Here is a 27,259-nt window from a genome sequence, read left to right on the forward strand (position 1 = left end):
TGTATAGCTAAAGAAGCTCTTTATTTATATTACTGGCTAGCTTACCCTAATATTTAATCTTCTCCCTCCTTATTTCTTTTTTTGTTGCCTTCTGTCGGTCTTTGTAAGCTTCCCAGGCCTCTGGTTTCCACTGTACTGCCACATTATATGCTTTCTCTTTTGCTTTTATGCTATCCCTGACTTCCTTAGTCAGCCATGGTTGCCTCATCCTCCCTGTACCATGTTTCTTTCTCCTAGGGATGAATTTTTGCCTGATCTCCTGAATTACTCCCAGAAACTCCTGCCATTGCTGTTCTACTATCTTTCCTGCTAGGCTCCTCTTCCAATCAATTCTGCCCAGCTCCTCCCTCATACCTCTGTAGTCACCTTTATTCAGCTGTAATACCATTAACTCTGATTCTATCTTCTCCCTTTCAAATTTCAGAGTAAATTCTATCATCTTATGATCACTGCCTCCTAAGGGTTTCCTTCACCTTAAGCTCCCTTATCAAGTCTGCCTCATTGCACAACACTAAATCCAGTATTGCCTGTTCGTTTGTGTGCTCCGCCACGAGCTGCTCCAAAAAGCCATCTAGTAGACATACCACAAACTCCTTTTCTTGCAATCCACTACCAACATGAATTTCCCAGTCCACCTGCATATTGAAATCCCCCTTGATCACTGTGACTTTGTCATTCTTACACATCTTTTCTATCTCCTGGTGTATCTTGCGCCCCTGCTCCTGACTACTGTTTGGAGGCCTGTACACAAACCCAACTATGGTTTTTTTACCTTTGCGGTTGCTCAATTCTACCCACACAGATTCTACACCATCTGACCCTACTTTGTTTCTTCCTATTGATTTAATTTCATTTCTTACTAATAAGGCAACCCCACCCCCTTGGCCCACCTGCCTATCTTTTCCATAGGATGTATATCCTTGGATATTCAGCTCCCAATCCAGATCCCCTTGCAGCCACGTCTCCGTGGTGCCTACCACATCATACCTGCCAGTTTCGATCTGCGCCACAAGCTCATTTACCTTATTCCTTATACTGCATACATTCAGTTATAACACCTTCAGTCATGTATTAACCCTCCCTCTTCTCATTTTCATTCGTTTTTCCAGTGTTCAATTGCTAGCCCTTTCCAAACACTTTTGTTCTACTTCAGCAGTCAAGGACATTTTGTCTCAGATCTTCGGGTAAACGTCCTCCAAGGCAGACTTCGGGATACACAACAATGCAGAGTTGCTGAGCAGTGGCTGATAGCCAAGTTCGGTACAAATGAGGACAGCCTCAACCAGGATCTTGGGTTCATGTCGCACTAGAATTGATCCCACCACGCTATACACTCTCACATCCTCTCTTCCCCAACCCCCCCCCAAACAAACACACACACACACGCACGCGAATCTATGGGGTGACTTTGTATTTGCAGATACGTTCTATTCTATTTAAAAAGTGCACAATTTACATACAGTCAATATGGCATTTTATAAATTCCTCCTTTAAGAAATAAAACCAGTCTGACTCCAAACTAGAACACAAATTCTAATCAAGGCCTCACGCCTAACATGTATTGTCTGACCTAAAATGTCACCTCTTCTTTACACCGATAAAACCATTAGTTCTCTCAGGACTGTGACTTCAAAGGAATTTGGGGATTTACATATACATATTAATCAATTAAAATTTTCTAACTGACTAAAGATTTAACAGCATCTCAGATTAAAGAGTTACTAACTTGTTCTACGTTCCTGGTTATAAACACTCCTACCATCCAGAAATACCAGGTGAAGCAACAGCTACAAAGTAACTATGTCCACCTACAGTACAAATCTTGACGCAAGGCAAGATCTTAGAAAAAGGGAAAACGCCTACCTCCCATTACTGATGTGCTGTGGAGAATGGTGTGAATGGTCAGACCAGTCTGACCGTTTGTCTGGCGAACGTGAACGACTGCGTAGCCTTGGTCTTTCATTTGAACGGTTGGAGTGATCAGATACCAATGAATGAATTTCTGAAATATCTAACGACAAAATTCACAGGTTATCTTGTTACTACTGGAAAAGCTCAAAATACAAAAAGACTATTCACTGATTTCACAAAAATGTATTTCTACAATAAAACATTTAACTTAGCTAAAATATTAAGTACCACCACATGGATCATTTGAACAGCAACCGTGCAAGTCCCAAAGAGAACAATTCGCTTTCTATTGGGAACAAAGCTGACAATAAAAGCCTGATATTTCCCAGTGCGCACATAGTATTCCTCTGATGAGCAACTAAATGCATTAAGATTTAGGCTCAGTATGTCACTTGCACTGAAAGCTCTAAACAGTAAGCAACTACAACACTGTCATTGAAAGACTTAGTTCAAACACTTACCGTCCCTTTCAGAAGCATTTGCAGAAGGAATGCTGTCATCCAAATCAGGCACATTGAGGAGAGTGGCTCTCTCATCTCTCTGCACCACCATTTTAAGTTTCCCCTTTGACCTCTCAATTAGCTTCTTTGCATCTCCCAGTGACATGTTTTCTGTAACAGTGCCATTGATCTGTAACAGAACAAAAGAATCACAATAAGGAAGAAACTGGGGCCTGATCACAAATAGCACAGTCTTTGTCTGAAGGCAGCAGAGTGATACAACAGCTTGTTCTATGTACTAAAAGTTAAAACAGTACAAACATTTTCTTTGGTCTTCAGACACTTACAGCAAACATTCTCTTTCCTATCAGCAGTCCCTCCCCTCAAGTGTATCAACGCTAACTTCAATTACAGTAGTACAATGCCCTTTGCACCACAGGGATTGTTTAAATACAGCGAAGATTAGAAAAGCACTTGTCAATTAATTTAACAAATCAAGATGCCATTTTCTGTTGAGCTTGGACCATTACTACATTTTCAAGTTGAGAAAGATTTCGTCAAAGTGTCCTTTAGTTGAATAAAACAGTGACAGCTCTTTAACTGCCACAGACGTCAGACACAAGTTTCTTCCCCAGCTGGAAATCACTGAAGACTGACTTCCGGTGTGTTCAGATGAATGTGAATTCTAACAGTTTTTCTTTCTTCTATACTCTTACTGACCCCAGTTGGAAGTACAAATTCTATTAACTTCAGTCAACCTCCAGTATCTTGCCTATTTCTTCACGTCAGGATAGACAGAGAAGTCGTAAATTATTTCATTACAAACTGAATCCAATTCTACTGTGTCCACACTTGCTTCCCATCAGGAATGGCACCTAACTTTAATCTTAATTCAGAAATTGAGGCACATTCTGGATTCTCTCTAGGTACCTTGATGATGTCAACTAAGTATGCCAGAATTAGGGTGTGAAATTTGCTTGATCTACAGGGTTCATCTAGGTAGTGAATAAACTCATGTATGAGACCTGAAGCAGTACGAGGAGATGAGAGTCTCAGCGCAGCACAACATACCTTGTTGCAGCTCAGTGCTAGTGAGCAGCAGACTGGAGGCTGGAGCGGAACGGGACAGTTGTTGGATTGCAGCCTGGCACGGGCAGTCAGACCTCGTGCTAAGCTGCTGCTATTTGAAACTCTTTACTGAACTGCAATGACAATCCTTTAACTATGTCTAACTATCTGATTTCTAACTTTTTTTGTGACTCTAAGTAATGCTGCTACTTTTCCTTTTATTCCTTTGTATCAAAGATCTGTACCTAGATATTTGTACCCAAGATGATGCCATTAGAGGCAGCCATTGTAAAAACGTTTCACTGTACTCCTGTACTAGAACGCACATGACTTTAAAGGATATTCCATTCCATGTAGCCATCAAGAACACCTATTAGCTTTGCTTCAAGTGTTCTCTGAATAATAAGGACGGTGGATTCCTCATCAAATGACTTCTATTTAGAGATTTTTATCACCCAAATGGCACTCATGGGACAATTAGAAAGTGGTTTGAAGTTGCTTTCATCCAAAAGTGCAGTAAAAAGCTAGGATCAAACCTTCCCTGCAGAACCACTCTAACACTGAGTAGACAATGCGTTTTCAAAAATCAAGCCTGCCCTTCAGATGTGATACCAGGTAGACAGACATTTTCACGTTTTTAAGATGGGAACCAAAGAAATGACCAACCTTCAATACTACATCTCCCTCATGAATGTTGCCGTCCTTGGCAGCCAGCCCCTCTGATGAAATCTCTTTCACAAAAATGTGGCTCGCTAATCGCAGACCGTACTCTGTAAAAAACAACTGAAGTAATTCTAAAAAGAAATTGACATTGGACAGAAACTTATACCTTGTTACATGGAGCAGGACACAAGGACAGGAATTCTTCAGATAAACAGTTTCAAAAGACAATGAATCAAAATCAAATTTTGCAGACATCATGATCATAAAACTGTCTCCCATCTGTTCGGATCAAGTCATCTTCTCCTTCACATACAGTGCTGATTTTTTTCCACTAAGCACAAAATATGATGTTATTAAGAGGCAAACACAGCAATCACCAGACAGGAATGTTCCCTGCCAGTCGAGGAACATTTCAGCTGTCAAGGACATTGAGCCCCTCCGATCTACAGATAAGCACCCTCCAAGGCAGACTTCAAGATGCACAACACAGAATCGTCAAGTAGAAACTGATAGCCAAGTTGTGTACGCATGAACATGGCCACAAATGTGATCTTGGGTTCATGTTGTGCTACATGTGACCCAACCACACTGTTCTGTATCTGTAAAACCTTCCTCACTATTCTGTTTTGACATGATTACTTTAATAAATTGTTATGATCTCTCTACCTTAATTAGTTTGTACAGTTTTGGATTACTTATTACTTTGGTTAGACTTGCAGCATGTAACTCATACCTATCATGTTATGCTAGTTGTTTGTCTCCAGCACCACCTCATTTTTAATATTTTGTAATTATCTCCCTGCCTCATTTAGTCGGATTAACCATCCTTTGCCGGTTATTCAGCTGTTGACACTTCACTCACACCATCTAACACTCTTGGTCACCTGCACAGACTTATTTAACAATCCATTCACACCAGTTTTATGGTCTTTTGATCTCTCTGCCCATAAATTCAGTGCCTGTGTGCTCCTCTCTCTTACTGCACCTGACAAAGGGGCTGCGCTCTGAAAGCTGGTGACTTCAAATAAACCTGTAAGTTGGACTAGAAGCTGGTGTCGTGAGACTTCTGACTTAGTCCACCCCAGTCCAACACCAGCACCGCCACATAAAGGGGCCCTTACCAATGTCAGAAGCAAATACATCAGAAAAAACATGAGCCATGGGGCAGACTGAGTCCTGTTTGAGCCATTTTGCTCACACAGTCAAAGTAGGAAACCACTAAAAAAAGGTCCATCTACCTCAGAAAGCATTGTGAGCACCAAGTGTAGCCCTGCATAAAACCTTATTTTTTATAAGGTACAATTTTATGACCATCCTGTGTGATACTAGCATCAACTGTACTCTATTGAATTCTTCCATTCTATAATGTTACACTGTGTCAGGTGACAGTGCTGTTCTACAGTTTAGATTTTTACTTCTGATCACTCTTGGGTATTCAGCCAGCATATCAGCTTCCACCAACTCTTACTAACCAATGCTCTCCCCATCAGAAGAGCACTAGCTGGCATTTGATTCTGAGGACAGTGATTTTTGAACGCCTCATCATGCATTCAGCACATATGATTGAAGATGGTGAATTCTGACAATATATTCAGCTATGAAAAGCATCAAGTCACACAGAATCCTGCTGACATCTGTTAAATAAAAGAAAGTTTCCAGCGATGGTTCCTGGGCGGAGGGCAGCCAACCATGATTTCTCCATTGAGCACCACACAAGAGCTGTGGAAGATAATTATATCATTTTGCTACAAAGGTATATTTACAAAAGAGATTATATTGAGCATCTAACTCAGATCACTGGCAGAAAGAAAAAGTGTTAAAACATACATCCATAACAAACATCTTTCCCAATAACCTGTTTGACAGTAATAGCTCATAGCTAAAAGTATTCTTTTTTAAATTTGTCAAGTTTGGTTTAAATAGAGAAATGAGCATTATTTTCCTAAACACCACATAAAAAAAAACTTTCTAAACAGTCCAATCTCAATTCAAGTTAAGATAATTATGCAGCTTTTTGCATTTCCTGATCAACACTCACCTTCACTCTTCCTAGATTTTACCAATGTCACTTTGATGGGTTTTGGTGGAAGATTTGATGACACTGATTGCCGCTCTGATCTCGGTGACAAGCTTCTCTCTCTGCTCCCTTCTCTCCTCCCAATGCTCCTCTCACTCCTCCTCCCACTGTAAGGACTCGGTCCACTCCGTCCACTTTTTCGATCATAGACTTCCTCTTCCTCGTAACTGTCATCCTCAGGCTCCGAAGCAGGCTGTCGATCTGGCTCCGGTCTCGAGGCTGGCATCTGAATTTTTCGTTTCCTCCTAATTGTCTGGAAGCATTAAAAAGTAAAACATTTGTTAGAACAAGAGTTCTTACTTTGCCTACTCTTACAGATTTCCATTGAAATTCCTGTAGATTTTGTTCAGTGGACAGTGCTCTTGACTTTAAGTCAGAGGATGTGGATTCAAGTCTTATTCTAAACATTTACACAAATGATACAGGTTGGCACTCCAATTCAGTACTGAGTGTTGCAATGTTACAGAATCCATCTTTTGGATGAGATGTTAAGCTGAACAGGGCAGTTGTTCCTTCTGTTCTGACCAACATTTGTGTTTAAATATGCACTCAAAAGCAGGTGAAGTTGTCTATCTCACTGCATGCAAACCTTGAGCTGTGTTTCCTATAGTAACTACACTGCAAAAACATATCAGCTGTAAAACACTTTACAATGTTCTGAGGTAGTAATGGTAATACATAGACCAAACTGCAACTGACATTGTTCCCTATCACGATGAAGGAGACGCTCTCATTTGGAAAATGTAAACACCTTTTACACCAGAGTTGAGGAGGAGAAAATTTCATCTACCAACAAGGGGTACCAAAGATTTTGTACCTAGATACCTTTGTATCTTAAATGGTGCCATACATGGTGACTTGTAAATTTTTCATTGTACTCATGTGAGTACATGTGACAATAAATCTAAACTCAATTCAATTCAATAAGGCTATTTCATTCATGCACAATGTTGGGAAACTAAATGCTAGCTATTTCAGGCAAAGTGAAATTTGAATAATTCCCAATGAAATACAACTTGAGGGTTTCTCTATACATCACATAACCACATGGCTTGCTCATGTAAGGCAAGAGGCAGTGCAGTCTGCCTCCTAAATCAACAGCTCCTGGTGCGCAGGCATGGTGACCCTGGCGAATTACTGCTCCCCAGGCCTAGAATATCTACAGTGAAATGCAGTCCCTGCTACTGCTGCGGGAGTTCACTTCTGCATCGGGTGGTATGTATATCGCTGTCAGGATGACGGAGGTGAAGAGAGCACTGGGTGAAATTTACACCACTATAAATGCACTTGAGACAGAATACCTCAAGGCCTTAATTATCACAGCCAGTGACTTCAACCAGGCCAGCCTCAAAATACATTTCCTGTCCCAGCAGAGAGCCAAACATCCCTGATTATTGCTACACAACCATCAGAGACCTACCAAATAAAAACTTAAAGAACTGCGGATGCTGTAAATCGGGAACAAAAACAAAGTTGCCGGAAAAGCTCAGCAGGTCTGGCAGCACTGATGAAGGAAAAAACAGTGTTAACGTTTCAGGTCCGAGCTCTGAGGAAGGGTCACCAGACCCGAAACGACAGCTGTTTTTTCCTACACAGATGCTGCCAGACCTGTTGAGCTTTTCCAGCAATTTTATTTTTGATCAGAGTCCTATCACTCCATATCCCATCCTCACTTTAGAAAATCAAATCATAACGCTGTGTTCCTCCTCCCAGCTTACAAACAGAAGTTGAAATGTGAGGACCCCAGTAGAGAAAACAGGTCAGTGCTGGTTTAAGGCAGCGGAAGAGCTTCTGTGGGACTGCTTGGAATCGGTGGACTGGTCGATATTCGAGAACTCAGCGGCCAACCTAACCGAGTATGCCACCAACGTCAGGGACATCATTAGCAACTGTGTAGAGGATTGCATGCCAAAGAAGTCAATCCAGATGTTCCCCAACTGAATTGCCCACTGAAGACCAGGAATGCTGCGCTCAAGTCAGATGACCTGGACCTTTACAGAAAATCCAGATAAGGCCTCTGTAAGGCCAGAGATGCGAAGAGGCAATACTGGACTAAGAGTATCAAACTAACCACACGGGCACCTTCCATCTGTGGAAAGGCCTACACGACAAAACATCTGCAAAATGAAGCAGAGCAGAGCAGCAGACAAAACCAAATCCCGCCCAGACATGCTCAATGCAGTTTATGCTCATTTCGAATGGAAAGTCAGTGAAACTGTGTCACCTGCTCCGGCAGCCTCGGATGTACCTGCTCCCTCTGAGACCGCTGCAGACATCAGATCAGCATTCTTGAGGGTGAACCCATGGAAAGCGACTGACCCAGATGGAGTCCCTGGCTGTGGCCTCAGATTCTGGGTGGACCAGCTGGTAGGAGTAGTCGCTGATATCTTTAACCTCGCCTTGCTACAAGGCGAGGTACCCACCTGCTTCAAGACCACCATTATCCTATGCTGAAGAAAACATATGCAATGTGTCTCAATGACAGCCACCCATGGCTCTGACCTACATAATCATGAAGTGCTTCGGGAGGTTAGTCATGGCTCATATCAACTCTAGCCTCCCAGGCTGCCTCAATCCCTTGCATCTTTGTCCTGGTGCAAAAGATCATTGGCAGGCACCATCTCCCTAGACCTACACTTATCCCTGGAACATCTGGATAATAAGGATAGCTACATCAGGCTTCTATTTATTGACTATAGCTCTGCCTTCAACTTTACAATTCCAACCAAACTCTGAGGCCTAAGTCTCTGCTCTGCTCTCTGCAACTGGATCCTCACCTTCCTGACCTACAGACCGCAAGCAGTGAAGACAGGCAACAGCTAATATTATGATTTGGCTGAATTGCATGCAAAACAAACCTTTTCACTGTACTTAGATACATGTGATATAAATAAATCAAATCAAAGAAGAATATCCTGTACTGGGCTGTGGTGAATACTGTTACGACTGCAGGGCGGCAGTGGTATAGTTGGGATAATAGTTACCTCAAACATATTATTGTACCCTGTACATCATTCAAACTCACAATAAATGTTCAATCTACCTCAGATTATCCTGGAAAGGTAAAATGTCTCAAAACATTCGAGTAACAGATGAAACATAGTAATTGCACCCTGCTATGCTGCAACAGCAACATGAATGCATTCGCCACAAACAGGATACTGCAATCAAGCTTAAAAGCCACTCTGCCTAACATACTAATGATTAATGTGGTTTCAGAGTTCCAGCGTTAGTGCGATGCCAAGCATGTAGGCCATACATTTCAGTGACTGGAGGATCACATCAAACAATGGGTCTCTGATAGCTGTGCAGCAATAGTCAGGGATGTTTGCAACAGCCTATGCTTATAAAACTCAGAACGTAGTGTCCAGTACTGTGCAGGCAATGGCTTAGTGGTATTAACGCTGGACCTTTAATCCAGAGACCCAGGTAAAATTCTGGGCACCCGGGTTTGAATCCCGCCATGGCAGATGGTGGAATTTGAATTCAATGAACACCTGGAATTAAGAATCTAAATGATGACCGTAAATCCATTATTGATTGTTGGGAAAAACTCATCTGGTTCACTTATGTCCTTACCTGGTCAGGCCTACATGTGACTCCAGACCCACAGCAATGTGGTTGGCTCTTAACTGCCCTCTGGGCAATTAGGGATGGGCAATAAATGCTGCCTTGCCAGCGACACCCTCGTCCAGTTAGTAAAAGAATCAGATATGATTGTGTGATTGGACAACACTGACTGTGTTAAGAATTACACTTATAACCATTTTAGATCATCATTCTGGCCCACTTGTACATGCTAGAAGCTGCTCACACTGAAGGTCCTGTCTTTTGAAGACAGAAAGACCAAGAGCATGCGTTGCATCTTTCTCAACTAAACAAAAGCTTAAAGGACTGCCAGTCCCTGGTGTATTCTTCATGGACCTTGCGCTTTGAGCAATCAAAGTCAAAATGCCTGGTTTGAAGTTGAGGTTTAGCAGGTAACTATTCCCTGGTGCAACCTTCACCAATCAATCAGTACCCTCAACTCAGTAGTATAAACTGCTGTTTCCTTGAGATTTGGCATTCTCGTGATTCTGTCCTCTTGAGTGCAAGGAGAAAGCTTTGGCAGCATATTTTTTAAGCAGTGCTCATGTTCTATCCTTCCAAGGCTCCATATAAACATTCTTGCAATGTCAGCATTTATATTGTTAACTGATCTTTTTACAGATGCTGCACTCATGACCTTTATTTGCATTTGCTTCAAACAGGTGATCCCCTGAACTAAACTTCTGTTAATCAAAGATAACAAGGTGTAGAGCTGGATGAACACAGCAGGCCAAGCAGCATCAGAGGAACAGGAAAGCTGACATTTCGGGCCTCGACCCTTCTTCAGAAATGGAGGAGGGGAAGGCGGATAGAAGATGGATAAAGGAGAAGATAGGTGGAGAGGAGACAGACAGGACAAAAAGGCGGGGATGGAGCCAGTAAAGGTGAGTGCAGGTGGGGAGTTAGGGAGGGGATAGGTCAGTCCAGGGAGGACGGACAGGTCAAGGGGGCGGGATGAGGCTAGTAGGTAGGAGATGGGGGTGGGGCTTGAGGGGGGAGGAGGGGATAGGTGGGAATAAGAAAAAGGTTAGGTAGGCTGGGACAAGCTGGGCTGGTTTTGGGATGCGGTAGGGGGAGGGGAGATTTTGAAGCTTGTGAAGTCCACATTGATACCACTGGGCTGCAGGGTTCCCAAGCGAAATATGAGGTGCTGTTCCTGCAACCTTCGGGTGGCATCGTTGTGGCACTGCAGGAGGACCAGGATGGACACGTCATCCAAGGAGTGGGAGGGGGAGTTGAAATGGTTTGCAACTGGGAGGTGCAGTTGTTTAGTTAGTGTTCCGCAAAGCAGTCCCTAAGCCTCCGCTTGGTTTCCCCGATGCAGAGGAGGCCACAACAGGAACAGCGGATACAGTATACCACATTAGCAGATGTGCAGGTAAACATCTGCTTGATGTGGAAAGTCTTCGTGGGGCCTGGGATGGGGGTAGGGGGGAGGTATGGGGGCAGGTGTAGCACTTGCTGCGGTTGCAGGGAAAAGTGCCGGGTGTGGTGGGGCTGGAGGGGAGTGTGGAGCATACAAGAGAGTCACGGAGAGAGTGGTCCCTCCGGAAAGCAGATAAAGGGTGGGGAGGGAAAAATGTCTTTGGTGGTGGGGTTGGATTGCAGATGGTGGAAGTGTCAGAGGATGATGCATTGGATCCGGAGGTTGGTGCGTGGTACGTCAGGACAAGGGGATTCTGTTTTGGTTGTTATTGCGGGGAGGGGGTGTGAGGGATGAATTGCGGAAGACACGGTCGAGGGCGTTTTTGACCACCGGGGGGGGCGCGGAGTTGCAGTCCTTGAAAAACGAGGACATCTGAGATGTTCGGTGGAATGCCTCATCCTGGGAGCAGATGCGGCGGAGGCGAAGGAATTGGCAATAGGGGGTGGCATTTTTGCAGGAAGGTGGGTGGAAGGAGGTGTATTCTAAGTAGCTGTGGGAGTCGGTGGGCTTGAAATGGATATCGGTTTCCAGGTAGTTGCCAGGTTGCCTCATCCCGCCCCCTTGACTTGTCTGTCCTCCCTGGACTGACCTATCCCCTCCCTAACTCCCCACCTACACTGGCTCCATCCCCACCTCTTTGACCTGCCTGTCTCCTCTCCACCTATCTTCTCCTTTATCCATCTTCTATCCGCCTCCCCCTCTCTTCCTATTTATTTCAGAACCCGCTTCCCCTCCCCCATTTCTGAAGAAGGGTCTAGGCCTGAAACGTCAGCTTTCCTGCTCCTCTGATGCTGCTTGGCCTGCTGTGTTCATCCAGCTCTACATCTTGTTATCTCAGATTCTCCAGCATCTGCAGTTCCTACTATCTTCTGTTAATCGAAGTTGATTGTTTAGCACAATTGCAATACAACACGCTCGGGGTTCTGCTAATTAGGTTTACAGAGTACTGGACTCCATGTAGTGTCTGCATTTCCATACTTCCTATTGAGACAGAACTCTTGAATAAAGATGTTGTGACATGAGAAATAGGTAACAGCATAATCACAATTTTATAGCCTACAATTCCAACAAGTAAATGAAAAAATACACACATCAGCAAATGTATCTAATAATGCTCATATTGGTTCCCATTGACTACTAAATGCAGTGACAGCTTTCACTAAATTAATTGTCTGAACAGAATCAAACTTCACAATTTTACTTACAATTTTTGCATTCTTTCCACTTTTCCGTAGCTGCTGGACAGCAAAAGCATGTTCCACATTATCCATTGAAACTCCATTAACCATCGCAACCCGATCATTCTCACTGCCAAAGAAAAATCAAAACATGAACTGACCCAAACAGTAGTTGCCAAACCAGTGTAGAGATAGATGTCAACGAATGTAAATTCTTCCATTTACTTCTTATGTTCACCTGGACACAAGATTTTGATTTTTTCATTGCCTTTGCAAATAGGAAAAAAAAAGTGCTTTTAACAACGGCCTTCTCATGGCCAGCCTTCATTTTGTTCAATAAAGTTGTTGGTCATTCTGCAGTTAAATGAGTCAAGTTAGCATTCGTAGATGAAACAAAAGCTTCCTTGATCCAATCCAAGCATTCCTTTTAAAAATGATTGCATGTAGTGTTACCAGAGGGAGTTTTATTTCAAATCCAACCCAAAATGGTGATACACTTTATAACTATAATGCAGAGATGTCCCATTTGCGAAGATATTTCATGACAAAAGCTGTCCATTAAAGAAGCAAAGTTAGTCTACAACAGATTTGCTCAAATTCAAATTATTGCTGACACTGAAGAGTCTTCTCTGCATTATGAACCTTTTAGTTTAACATCAGAACAGACTCATCAGTTGGCTGAGCCTGCACCATCATTTCATATGATCATTGCTGTTTGAGTACTTCAACGTCTTTTACCCACCTCATCCCCATATTCCTGTACACTGTTGGTAACCAGAAATCTATCCATTGATCAATCTCTACTTTAAACATACTCAAAGACTGAGTTTTCAAAGCCTTAAGTGGTAGAGAATTCCAAAAGGTTCACAACCTTCTTGGACCTAAGCGGTATCACTGCCCTTATTTTTGAACTGGGCCGGCTGGTTCTCGACTTCCGAGCCATCTTACCTGCATCTAACTTGTCTGTCCCTTCGAAGTATTTTCTAAGTTTTAATGAGATTACCTCTCATTCTTTGAAACTCTAGAGTATACAGGCCTAGTTTGCCCAATGTCTTTTCAGAGGACAGTACCACCATCCTGGAACAAGTCTGGCAAACTGCTGTTGTACTCCTTCTACAGCAATAATACCTTTTCTGAGATAAGGAGACCAAAACTATATGTAGTACTCCAGTTGCAGTCCAACCAAGATCCTTCACAATCAGCTATCAACAAGGACACCAGGTACATCTACACTTTCCAACCTCTTCCCATTTAAGAAACACTGCTTACAGTCAAGCAGCCTTGGATTAGTGAAAGGCAACTGATAGATTACAAATTAAGAAAATACAGTCAGTAGTGAAACAAAAGCAGAAATTGCTGGAGAAATTCAGCAGGTCTGGCAGCATCGGTGGAGAGAAAGTAAAGTTAATGTTTGAGTTCAGTGACCCTTCTTGAGAACACAATCAATAGCATATTGATACATTTAATATTTAGCATTACTTGCTAACAATAAGGGCAGCATCACAAGTTCATCAGGTGGTAAGCAAAAAGAAATAATGTGGTCATCTGTACTCACTGCAGCAATCCTTCAGCAGGGCCTCCTTTCAAAACATCGGAAATTACAATTGAAGTTTCCCCGCTCTGAAAATGTGGATTATCTTTTCCTCCGGATATGGCAATTCCAAACCCAAATCCAGGAGCCTAAAGTTCAATGGAAGGGGCAAACAACATTATGACATGCAACTGTCAATTTCCAATAATTACCTAAACACAAAAACAGAAATTGCTGAAGAAAACTCAGGTCTATCAGCCTCTATGGAGATGTGGTTCTGTTTTGAAGAAGGCTACTAGACTTGAAACGTTAACTCTGCTTTCTCTCCATTGATACTACTAAGCCTGCTGAGTTTGCCCAGCAATTTCTATAATGTTTCAGATCTTCAGCATCTGCAGTTCTTTGGTTTAATCCAGTAATTACATTGTTGATGCAATGGTTAACACCTAATAATGTTGCCTCAGATGTGCCACAATACGAGAAACACGAAACCAGGTCAATGAATGAAGGGCAACAGCATTACTATCCCCTTTTCCAAGTGATTTTGTTCCTTCATGATCACATTTCCAAATACTGTGTCCAATTCCATCTGCTTCACTTTTTGACTATTTGTTATCTGTAGTAATTATATTACTCAAATACTCAAGCAGATTAATTAGCATCAAAAGATATTGTCTGACAGGTCATTCAAGGTGGGCGAGGGAGATTAAGCATTGGATGACAAGATGCTTTTACAACTGTGCTCGTGCACTTTGAAGACTACAGTACAGTATCTGAGCTTTGGTTTCTCTCAACGCCTTTTGTTTTCATGCTGATCTGCTGTGAGACACAGGCAGAAGTAGCAGGGGATGTCAATGGTTCCATCACGACACAATGGAAACAAGATTCACACAGTTGGTTACCATGTCCTATAACAACTTCAACCAGGTTCAAGAACCATCTTCCAGCTTTTTATTGTGTTATTACAGGTCTACAGAAACAGGAGTGACTAACAACTGCTGTCCAAGGCGGTTTGATCTTTCAAGCAAATTTCATTACCTGCAGTTAAAGCAAAATGGTTAGAGCTGTAATTTAGTCCACTGGACATGCATCCAGAGGTAAATGGACCAAAAACCATTTCAAACCTGATGCTCTGATGAGAAACAACTGAAGTGATACACTTGGAAAACCAAAAGCTGTTGAAGTAGGTCGAGAAGTCAGCAAAATCAAATTAATTCACTTAAGTCAAGCATGACAAAAACACCAAATACTCAGTCTAAGTTAACAACATGCAGAGTGTGACTGGCAAAATTTGTTTAAAACAATATTTCAGGCTTGAAATGACAACCGAAGCTATTCCAGTTGGCCCAAGAGTGGGAATATGAAGGCAGATCTCCTGTTAAAATAGGAGAAGTACAAAAATGTGGCTTATCAAGGGTGTATAACAGGATACGGTACATTATTATCAGTTATCCTCTAGTTCCAGCTCTCCCTTTGAACACATAGGAACACATTTCTAGATGTATGAAGTGGGGCTAATTCAGAGTTCACAGCATCTCCTTGTCCAAATTAGGGCAAGCTCTTCTTGAGCAGACTGCAAGTAATTAGCAGCAAAGACTTACTTCAGTAAGCGAAAGCTACAATGCTAACCACTGTGTTTAGCCAGATCATTGAAGGATAAAAATCTCACCCACTCGTTACTGAAGTTTCTGTAGAGAATACAATTTCAGCTTCTGGCGGGAGGATCAAATATGGCAACCCTAATCATCCAGTTAAAACATACTAACCAGTCAGCAAAACAGGTTTTCAAAGCCGTTATTCTAAACAAAGAATTACAACACAACAGTTTACAAGTCCAGCTGAATACCCTTCCTCCCATTAATCTACCTTCAAATCCCCACCATACCATGTAATGGCATCACTACAAAATAATCAAATTCAATGGAGATCTCAAAATAATCAATACTCAGTCTTATCAAAACTAGCCCAAGATCTTTGCACCTGGTTCACATTTTAAATTATTAATTTCCACAGGGATCGGTGGTGGACCCACTTTAGTTTGTCATTTATATATAAATGATTAGGATGAGAATATAGTTAGTAGTTAGTAAGTTGGTGGATGACACTAAGATTGGTGGTCTAGTGAACAGTGAAGGTGGTTATCTAAGATTACAAAGAGATCTTGATCAATTGGGTCAATGGGCTGAAGAGTGGCAGATGGAGTTCGATTTGGATAAATGGGAGTTAGTGCATCTTGCTAATACAAACAAAGGCAAGACGTATACAATTAAAAGTAGGGCCCTGGGCAATGTTGCAGAACAGAGGGACCTAGGGTGCAGGTACGTATTTCTTTAATGTTTGCATCATATATAGATAGAGTGGTTAAGATGGCATTTAGCATGCTTGCCTTTATCGTTCAGACCTTGGAGTATAGGAGTTGGGACGTTCATGTTAAGGGTTTATAGGACATTGGCAAGGCCTCTTCTGGAGTACTGTGTCCAGTTCTGGTCTCCTCATTATAGGAAGGAAATTGAGGTGGAGAGGGTTCAGAGAGATTTACCAGGATGTTGCCAGAAATAGAGGGTTTGAGTTATAGGGAGGGGCTGATAAGCTGGGACTATTTTCCACTGGAGCATAAGAGATCGAGACTGACCTTATAGAGGTTTCATCAAATAATGACAGGTAGAGATAAGATGGGTGGTGGTGGCTTTTCCCTAGGGTTGAGGATTAAGACTAGGGGGTACATTTTTAAGGTGAGAGGAAAAAGCTTTAAAATAAAAGGCTTGAAGGGTGGTTTGTGTACACAATGAGCTTCCAGAGGAAGTAGTGGATGCAGGTACAGTTACAATGTTTAAAAGACATCTAAGTACATGAATAAAAAATGCTTGGAGGGATTTGGGCCAAGCACAGGGAGATGGGACAAGTTTATTTTGGAATTTTGTTCGGCATGGCCTGGTTGGATCAAAGGGTCTGTTTCCATGCGGGATGACTCTATAATATTGCAGTTAATAAAGGAAAAATGACATACAAGACAAATCATAGATTCTGAATAAATCATTCAAAACAAAGGCCATGATGATGAGTCACAAGTATGCTATTTACTGATAAGGTTTCTTTTTAAAAATCACCCTTTAGCCCATCAAGTATCCTGATTTTTTTTGCCAAAAGTTCAGTTACAGATTTTCTTTGCCAACTGAGTTAATGGGGTAGCATCCTTTATTTGATGCATACAGATTTCTGTCAGAAGTCTATCAGTTGGAACCACATCTATCAGGTTCAAGAAATTATGGAAAAAGAAAAGTTTCCTTCTGCCATTTCCTGCCATCAGGCCCAGAATTATTGTACATTGAACAGTTAATAGCCTGAAGTTCACAGCATAGTTAAATGTAGCTGGTGACTCACCCTGTGAAGTGTAACTGTCTGCTGTTCCCAGATCACCGTTTCCTCCATAACTGTATTCTGCAAGAAAAAGTACAAATAAATTTAGAAAGCAGAGATTGCTTTCTATATGAAATGACAACTTAGAACTCATTGGAACAAAATTTACATTAACTGCAGAATTCAAGCAATTACAAAAATCCAAAAAAAAAATCATGCTTACAGGCTTTGCAAAAAAATGCTTCAACATGATAATGAGTTTTGAGAACAAAACACCACACAACTGGAAATGGATATCAGTCCAGATCCATAACACTAGTTCATATTAACAGAAGCAAAGCATGTAAATCTCAATACTTACAACTTTGCAATTTTTCAACAAATTGCATGAGTCAGATTTTCTGCTTCCAGTGACCAAGTATTTATAAAATGCCAAAACCACAAGATAACACGTAGAAACTTGCAGTGTTCAATAATTTCTGATAAGTGCCTCAAACTCATCAAATACCTTCAAATACCTTTTGCATCCAAATAAAAACCTTTCCCAAGTCACCGACCAAAACATTTTAAACCGTACATTCTCAATCTCTAACTTTCTACTCAAAACAATACTTCTGCATTAGTTAAACTGCTCACTCAATTCCATCATCTCTATCTTGAATGCCTGTGGTTCCAGTAAAACCCTGATCCATATTGATCATTCGTTGACAGGGTTGAACTAATCAGTCCCTGAAGTTCAAGGAAGCCCAGATGTAAACACAAATGATTCACAACTGATTAAACTTTCATCTCCAGATTTGGCTGGATCATGTCTCACAATCATGCCCTGAATTATAAAAGCAACAACATTTGATTGAAGTGCATTTTGTGATATCAAAAGGTTGTGTAAAACCTCAATCCAGGTTCACCCTTGATAGAATAGACAGGAAAGCAATAAAGATGATGTTCTCATGCATATTATAAATTTGTGGTTGGTACAGTGACTGACAAAGGAAAAACAAAAAATTTTATGAAGCCATGTAGTCCAGAACTCCGAGAAATAAACAATTTAGTTAATCAAGAAAGTTACAACAACCCAATAATGAGATATTAAAAACTAAATATACCAAACATTTGCATCAAAATCAAATGTAATACTTATTTGATATGCTTCTTTTTTAAACTCTCAGCTTCATGACTTCCTGCAAGCTGCAAAGTGGCTTAATCTTAATTAAGAGACCAATTTGTAGGAGTTTTCTAAATTCACAAAAAGACTACCAAAGAGTATCTCCAGTCTTTAATCAATACAGAACAAGGCTATGTTCAAACAACGGTGGTGTGGGATTGCATATTCCAATATACAGATTTGTTCCAGAACTAACAGTACTAAGCAGTAATCATTTGATAGTGTTTTAAAAGTTACTGATATATGTAAGGCAGGAGCAACAGGCACACGATCTGGCACGGGCACAACGTATGTCAGGCCAGTCAGTTTGGACAAGCTGTACTTTTAAGCCACGAGAACAAGTGAATGAAAGCATCTCAACAGCACCACTTGATGTGATCTCTCTCAATCAGGCATGTCTTTATTAGAGCTAGGTTTAGTGATGTGATGAACAGCCAACAACAATTAGAACAAGTAGACAACACGTATTTTAATATACTTGAAAATTCTTTATTTCCACAATCATAGCTACACTTAGCTTTCCAAAATGATTGCAAGTGAACATTAATGCTTTACCTCAACATTAATTTAACCAAATATTTTGCACATTTAAGCAAGAACAAGTGTATGCTGAACAGAATCTCCCGTGGATCACACATATCAAACACAGCACTCAAATATGGAAAACTGCCCCAAATGGAAGTGAAGAGTCTAAGACCAACAGTAATAAAAGAAACCAGTCAAGAGAAATCTTAATTCATTTAAAATCTAACCAGGATTTTAAAAGATGAAGTGTAAAAGAACAGAATAATAATGCTGTAATCCCACGTAAGGACTGTGTCTTTTTATTTTGTGCTATTTGTGATAATGTAGAATCAACCTGTTCAGAGAAGTTAGGACACAGCTCAGGAACTGGTGGAACTTAAACCCAAATCTCCTAGTTCAGAGGTAGGGTCACAAGAACCTTTGTTTAGAGACTAGTGCTTAAGAGGATGGTTGTAACTTTCCACTTCCAAAGGCCTAACACATTCAGACCTAGTTCCTTTTTCCCACATCTAGGAATTGCTACCCCATCTAAATCAATGCTCATTATGGTTTTGTGGTGTTTAATCACGATGCTAGTCTTCAAATAGTTGCTCTGTTTCTTGATTTTTTTTCAGCTCAACTTGTTCAGCATTATTCAAATTCAGATGCAGATGCAGATTTTATTTTCCTCCAAACCCAACATATGGAGCCTACACACACCCCCACAAAGCTAAAACGTGGCAAATGCCTGCCCCCAAAACTAAAAGACAAAGTCCAAGGATTCTTGCAATGCAGTGGTTGGGTCCCTACCCCTGGGTTTAGGTCCCATCTGCTCCAGAGGTTGCAATAACATCTCCAAACAGTTGACAGATAAAAGCCAGAGTATGTCTAGTCCCAAAAGCTACCATCACTCTCTCACAATACTGTGTTCATTAGCCCCATCCCAATACCCTGGGTCCATCTACACACAACTCTCACCTCCTCCCCACACCCCAAACAGTCACTTCCTTCCCAGCAGCTGCAGTCTGTCCATCGGCTAATCCAACATCTAGAGTCTTTAAATCCCAGTCCAACATCTGAAATGTGTCTGGTCTCTGACACCAAACACCTGTGACCATTCTGCTCCTCCACACCCCCACTACCACTCTTTTTCAACACGGAGACTGTTACCCCACTACCTGCAGTCTGTACACTCCTCCCAACACCAAAGCAATTTTCTATTGAAAATGCAGAGGTTGTACTCCATTCCACCAGCACGCCACCGTCCTCCATTCCCTAACATCACAGAACATCCAAGTCCATTCCTTCCCTCAACCTCCCCAACAGCCAGAGTCCATTCCCCCACCTCTTCAACACCCGGAGTCCATTTTCTTCCCCAACACTCAGTACTATTACCCCTGCCTCCCCAGAGTTCCCTTTGCTGCTTCCCAATGTGTGGAGTCCATTCCCTTCCCCCACCTCTTCTTTGGTCACTAATTTACAGGTTGCTTCTAGCTATTCACAGGCACACAGTCAGTATCTATATGAAGGTTGATGACACCCAAATTTACCTTCCAATCATTCCCCTCAATCTCACAGCACAAATGTGATTGTGTTTGACCAACATTAAGTCTTAAATCAGCCTTAATTATCTTCTAATTGAAGACTACAGGCGTTCATGTTTGCAATTCTATTACTCCCTCCAATCTTTAAATCGCCTGGAGTATTAAAAAATATCACATAAATGCAATTAAGTCCTTCTAGGAGCAATTGCTGCACAGCACTGATGATTGGAAAATTTGCTGATTTCTCTCCCTGAGGTGAAGAAGCAAATTGCAACTCCCTCCCTGCTGCTGTAGTCAACATCAGCCAGCTCAGCATAGACCACACAACTAAATTCAGACATTCCTGGTCTGTATGGCTTAGCACTGCAGTCTGTCAGTCTATATTTATTCACAGCAAACAGTAACTTGCATTTATCCAGTGCCACGAATGTGAAACGTAACCAAAGCAATTTTTAAAAGCAGGGAGCCCTTTGTATACAGGGTTCAAAATTAATACAATTAAATCTGCATGCAGTAAAAATGTTCATGCATAAATCTTCTATTGCAGACACCAAGCCAAAATTAGATACTTCTGTCTTCAGTGAACTTCTAAGTGCTATATTTACTGGTTCCAATATTTACTTAAATCAATGGCTCTTAATCACCTGAAATTGTCCCCATCATTTGCATTTCAATCAAGTGTGTTACACAGCTCAGAAGGCCTTGATAAAATACTTGCTACATTTATCAAGAGAAGGATCTAGGATTAATCTCTTGGTGTCTGTGTTCTACTGCTGAGGAAGACAGTGCAGCTACATTCCTGCAAGCTACAATTATATTTGGCTAAAAATGTCACAAATACTAGCTTTTCCCACGGGTGAGAAAGGGGGAAACCCTTACCAAATCTAGGCCTGTTCAGACTTTAAAAAATTCAAGTCTTGTATTATTATAAATATATGGTCCTATTTACTTTTTAGGTTCTAATCAGAGTACAGAGAAGCTAAATGGCTAATGCTCCAGCACAGCATTCACTGATCAACGTTAGCTCTATCCACCACCAAGACAAAATTTACAAACTTTACAGTAATTCCTTAGTGTGTTACTGCACCCCACACTAGTGACCTTTAACCACACATTTTTTCTGGGGTCACACCTACACAAATTTTCCAACTATCTTTTTACCGTAAGGCATAGAATTACGCTCTTCGCTCTATCAAGTGCTCTTAGCGATTCAGTGAGATCTTGACTGATCTGATAATCTTCAGCTCTACTTTCTCAGAATAAAGGAGGAGGAATTTCTTCTCAGAGGGTTGAGAACCTTTGGGACTCCTTTCCGCAGGAGTCAGTGGGGACAGAGTCCTTGCATGTATTTAAGGCCGAGAGAGCTAGGTTATTGATCAGCTGGGGAAATCAAGGGTTACAGGGAAAGCACAAAAAATTGGACGTCAGCAATGTCAGATCAGCCACAGTCCGACCGAATGCAGAGCAAGCTGGAGGAGTCGAATGTCCTACTCCTGTTCCCATTTCATGATCAAGGATGTCCATCCCTCTGTGCCACAGTTTTCTTTCATCTTTCCTCCATTTAAAAAAATTCAACTCCTTTATTACTCCTGCCGAAGTGCACAACTTCATGTTTTTTGACATTGTACTCCATCTTCTAAGATTTTGCCCACTGAACTAACTAACCTATATCTCTCTGTAGACTCATGTCATCTGCAAACCTGGTGACAGAACATTCACTTAAAAATCATAAGATATGGGAGCAGCATAAGGTCATTCAGCCCAGAGCGTGCTCTACCATTCAATGAGATCTAATTACTTGATGACCCTCAACTCCACTTTCCTGCCTTTTCATCATTACCCTCAATTCCATTATCGATTGAAAAAAATTGGTCTACCTCAGCCTTGAATACACTTAATGGCCTAGCCTCAACAGTCTTATGTGGTAAAGAATTCCACAGATTCACTACTCTCAGAACAAAGTCCTCCTCGTTTTTGTCTTAACCAGCAATCCCTTATTTTGAGATGATGTCCTCTGGTCCTAAACTCTCCCAAAAGAAGAAACAAGCTCTCCACATCTACCCTGTCAAGCACCGTAAGAATCTTGCTTCAGTAAGGTCATCTCTCATTCTTATAAGTTCCAATGAGTGCAGACCCTATTCAACCTCTCTCTATAAGACAGTCCCTTCATACCCTGCATCAGCCTGGTGAAACCTCTGAACCTCTGCCAATGCCACCATATTTGTCCTTAAATGAAGGTCTCAAAACAATTCACAGTATTCTTGCTGTGGTCTGCCTAGTGCCTTGTATCATTTGGGCAAAGCCTCTGGACTATTATACACAATTCCCTTTGACAAAAACGCCAACATTCTATTTGCCTTCCCTATTACCAGATGAACTTGGCTGCTAGCTATGTGTGATTCATACACGAAAGTCTTCCAATCCCTCTGTGCTGTAGCTTTCTATAGTCTTTCTCCACTTAATATTCAGCTCCTCTGCTCTTCCTGACAAAGTGCATAACCTCTCATTTCTCTACATTCCATTCCATTTGCTAAGATCATATTCACTTAACCTGTCCATAGCTCTCTGCAGACGCCTTAGCTCATCCTCACCAACTGCCCTCTCACCTACTTTTCTGTCAGCTGCAAACTTAGTGATTGCATACTCACTTTCCTTAACTGATTCATTCACTATTAGTTAGAGGTCACCATCTTGAAAATGCCCTGCTTATCCCAACTCTGTCCTCTGTTGGTTAGCCAATCCTCTACCTATGCTAACATACTACCTTCAACACCGTGGGGCTCATACATGATACAACCTTGTGTGGTATCTTATCAAAGATCTTCTGAAAATCCAAATATATTACATCCACTGCCTCCCCTTTTTTCAATTTGATACTATCCTTAACTTCCCTGGTTAACCACTGTCAGTTTATCTACTTCCTAGAATCCTCCTCCTTCACTGGGATATATCTTTGAAGAGTCATGACTATTTAATTAAATGTCTACCATTGCAAATATGCCCAACATAAATATGGCAAAATAATAAAATATCACCTATTATAGCTATCATTTTCCCATTTTAAACAAGTCAACCGCTTAAAGATTCTACTTCTGAAAATTTTCACCAAAACCTGCCACAGGAAGAAGAAAGCAACTCTACTAAGAGGTTTCAATGTCACTATCTAGAATGCTCAGAGATCTTAACCTTGGATTTTAACTTATTTCAAGATCAACTCTGCATCATTTTACATTCTTTGGAAGAGAATATTTTATCAGTATTTGTTACATTCCCCTAGCATGACACCAACTCATCTGTACTGAATCAAAGACAGTTATTTTTTGCAATGCTCTTTACCAAAGCTGCAATAGCTCTTGACTGATGAGCAAGCATATTCCATATACTTAATGCACTTCACTAAAACCTTTAGGTACAGAACTGTAAAGGCTGCTAATGTCAAATGAATGTGGTACACAGTTGACAAGTGTTAATATCAACAGTTAAGGTTAAAAGGAAAATGGGTGGTGTTCATTGAACAATTGTCAGCATATACACAAATATATCTATTTTATATCTATAAAATATTGTATGTACATATACAACTGGGCCATTAAAAAGCAGGGGAGAAGAGAGAGAGGGGGAGCAAGAGAGGCAGACAGAGAGAGCAGGATAAACGTGAAACTACGAACAAGTCAATAAACTGTCAAGGAAAAACTGTGTCGTGACTCCTAATTTACCTACAAGCTTGGATCCAGTTGATAGATGCTAGATAAACACTGCCCAAGTAACAGTCTCAAACAGTAAAAGTAGAAAATAGGAGCAAGAGGCCAACTGGCCCTTCAAGTCTGCTCTACCATTCAACACAATCATAACTGATCATCCAACTCAGCACTCTGTTCCCACTTTCACTCCACACCCTTTAATCCCTTTAGCCATAAGAACTTACCTAATTTCTTGAAAACATTCAATTTTGGCCTCAACCTCTTTTTGTGGCCAAGAATTCCACACTCTGGGCGAGGGAGTGTCTCAAGATTTATTATCTTACAGAAATAAAAATCCACTTTAGACAGATTTTCAAACTTCTATCTCTTGATTTCTACCTTTTCTGAGACAGCTGCAGTCCAGCTAACCACTCCACAAACCCATTTGCAGAGATGCTTCAGGGGGCTAGCTCTTCCATATTCTTTTCTAGGGAGGGCCCAATTTAGAATTACTTCGTCAATAGCCCAAGAGATGAGAAAATCACTGCCACATCTTCACTTAACCAAAGGTAGGAAAACATAGTAGACCAAACCGTACAAGATATTTTATAAAATATTTATGAAGGATTTACTGCTTTTTTTGTTCTTGAGTAATGTGATGACTGTACGATACAGGTCAAGGTCAACACTGCATACTTTTACTCCAATTTAACTTTTTGATTTGGTATTTAGAAGCCCCAGGATTTGATTTAATCGTGACACACCCACTCAGGCAGCACCAAATGTTGCTGACAGACTCCTTTTCTTATGTTTGTGAATGGCTCATGTGACTCACTAAAATCAATGTAACGGATCAGTGGAGTCAGACAGATTAATGCATGGAGATTTAAAATTGTAAACATCACAGATATACACTAGCACTCAGCATCCTGGGGCATTTAGAGGCCAATTATAGTGCATGCTGCATAAACAGGATTTTAAAATAATTACTACTAATTTCAAGACATCACTCAGGAGAGCAAGTCAACAAAGTTAAGCTTCCTAAACAACTGAATCTGTGTTCGATTCCAGACTGTAGTCATAAAAACACTCAGTAAAATTCCATTCTAACTGGACTCCATTTCATGTTTTTGAACATCACAATTTTATAAGAGATTCTTTCCATTTGCACTCATTGCAAATAATGCAAGATTAAAAACTAATTTGAAAATCTCACTAAAAAGGTCCAACATATTTGCAAAGGAATTCAGATCAATGTCTTAGATACAGAAGAAAAACAAATTTTGCAGTGTAGCTAGGAGTTCAAGAAGATCATAAGACATAGAAGCACCATTGGGTCACTTGGCAGAGTCTGCTCTGTCATTTGATACGGATGGTGTGTTTCTCCCTGTAACCCTTGACCCCTTTGCCGATCAAGACTCCCTCTTAAATATACTCAAGGACTTGGTCTCCACAGCCCGAGATGGCACGGTAGCTCAAATGGTTAGCACTGCTGCCTCACAGTGCCAGGGACCTGGGTTCCATTTCAGCCTTGGGTGACCGTGTGTGGAATTTGCACGTTGCCCCCATGTCTAAGTGGGTTTCCACCAGGTTCTCCAGTTTCGTCCCACAGTCCGAAGATCTGCAATTTAGGTGGACTGGCCATGCTGAATTGCTCCATAGTGTCCTGGGATGTGCAGGCTAGGTGGTTTAGCCATGGCAAATGTGGAGTTATGGGGATAGGTGGTGGGTGGAGTTTGAATGGGATGGCCTTCAGAGGGTCCGTGCAGACCTAACTGGCTGAACGGCCTCTTTCCACATTGTAGGGATTCGATAATTCTCTGTGGCAATGAGTTCCACTGGTTCACCACTCTCTGGCTGCAGAAACTTTTCCTCATCTCCGGTCAAAAAGGGTCACCTCTTCATTGAGGTTGTGCCCATGGGTTCTCGTCCCTCTTACTATTGGAAACGTCTTTTATATGCCCACCCTATCTAGGTCCCTCAGTAGCCTTTAGGTTTCAATGAGATCTTCCGGTCTCCTAAACTGAGTGGAGACCCACAGTTCTCAACCACTTAAGACAAGTCCTTCATTTCCGGGATCATTCTTGTAAATCTTCTCTGGACTCCCTCCAATGCCAGCACATCCTTCCTTACATACGGGACCCAAAACTACTCTCAATATTCCAAATGAGGTTTGACCACAGCCTTATACAGCCTCAGCAGTATATTTCTGCTTTTGTATTCTAGCCCTCTTGAAATGAATGCGAAAATGCATTTGCCTTCTTAACTGCCAACTAAACCTGTATGTTAACCTTAAGAGAATCCTGAACGAGGATACCAAGTCCCTTTGTGCTTCAGATTTCCAAAGCTTTTCCCCATTTAGAAAACAGTCCACACCTCTTCTTCCTACCCAAGTGCACAACCTCACACTTTCCAACATTGCATTTCATCTGCCACTTCTTTGCCAACTCTCGTGGCATGTCCAAGCCCTTCTGTATTCTTCCCGCTTACACACTTGCAGTAATGCCAAAGAAATATCAAAACTACATCAAGCTACTGTGAAAGCGTAACCATCAGAAACTAAGTCTTGAAGGGAATACGTAACTGCCCAATAGCTCTGCATCCAAAAGGCTACAATACTATAAGTAACGATCACACCATTTCAAACATAAAGGGCATTCAGAATTATATGACTGAACTAATTTTAAAAACTCAAGCAAAGAAATCAAGACAAATAACACAGATGGAACGAAGTATGTTTTAGCCACTTTTCTCAACAGCGACCAAAATATACACGTGGTTCTATCAAGAATCTATGTCCAGTTAATCTCATTCCCATCTCTGCAGCAATATAGCGTCTTAAACAGCACCATTGACAACTCCTCAGATACTTGATCAGCCCACGTCTGAACATACAAACACTTGGGACAATATTCAGAAAAACCAAAGAGTAGATGTTGAAAGTCAGAAACAAAAACAACAATTGCTGGAAAAACTCAACAGATCAGGCAGTATCTGTCAAGAGAAAGCAGAACTAATGTTTCGGGCCCAGTGACCTTCTTGGGCAATTTTTGTTTTTTCCTGAACAATATCCAGGTTCAGGCTGACCAGCAGCAACTAACATTTGCATCATGTTTGCTCCAGGCCA

At 41.3% G+C, this 27,259-nt stretch overlaps 2 protein-coding genes across 8 annotated transcripts in view; both read right to left on the reverse strand.

The window, feature by feature from the left end:
• The window catches only part of fam189a1 (family with sequence similarity 189 member A1), a 335,517-nt gene that overhangs the window by 127,846 nt on the left and 180,412 nt on the right, over nucleotides 1-27,259 (reverse strand). The window lies entirely within an intron of this gene.
• tjp1a (tight junction protein 1a) overlaps nucleotides 1-27,259 on the reverse strand; it is a 150,247-nt gene that overhangs the window by 69,147 nt on the left and 53,841 nt on the right. For all 7 annotated transcript variants that reach the window (XM_048617234.1, XM_048617233.1, XM_048617232.1 and 4 more), the window contains exons 2-8: nucleotides 17,264-17,320; nucleotides 13,907-14,031; nucleotides 12,379-12,481; nucleotides 6,121-6,412; nucleotides 4,086-4,189; nucleotides 2,373-2,541; nucleotides 1,864-2,011 (exon numbers count right to left, since the gene is read on the reverse strand). In XM_048617234.1, coding sequence (XP_048473191.1) covers nucleotides 1,864-2,011; nucleotides 2,373-2,541; nucleotides 4,086-4,189; nucleotides 6,121-6,412; nucleotides 12,379-12,481; nucleotides 13,907-14,031; nucleotides 17,264-17,320 — 998 coding nt within the window. The remainder of the gene's footprint in view (nucleotides 1-1,863; nucleotides 2,012-2,372; nucleotides 2,542-4,085; nucleotides 4,190-6,120; nucleotides 6,413-12,378; nucleotides 12,482-13,906; nucleotides 14,032-17,263; nucleotides 17,321-27,259) is intronic.

The sequence above is a fragment of the Rhincodon typus genome, chromosome 36, assembly GCF_021869965.1.
Source record: "Rhincodon typus isolate 14 chromosome 36, sRhiTyp1.1, whole genome shotgun sequence".
In the NCBI taxonomy this organism is placed as follows: Eukaryota; Metazoa; Chordata; class Chondrichthyes; order Orectolobiformes; family Rhincodontidae; genus Rhincodon; species Rhincodon typus.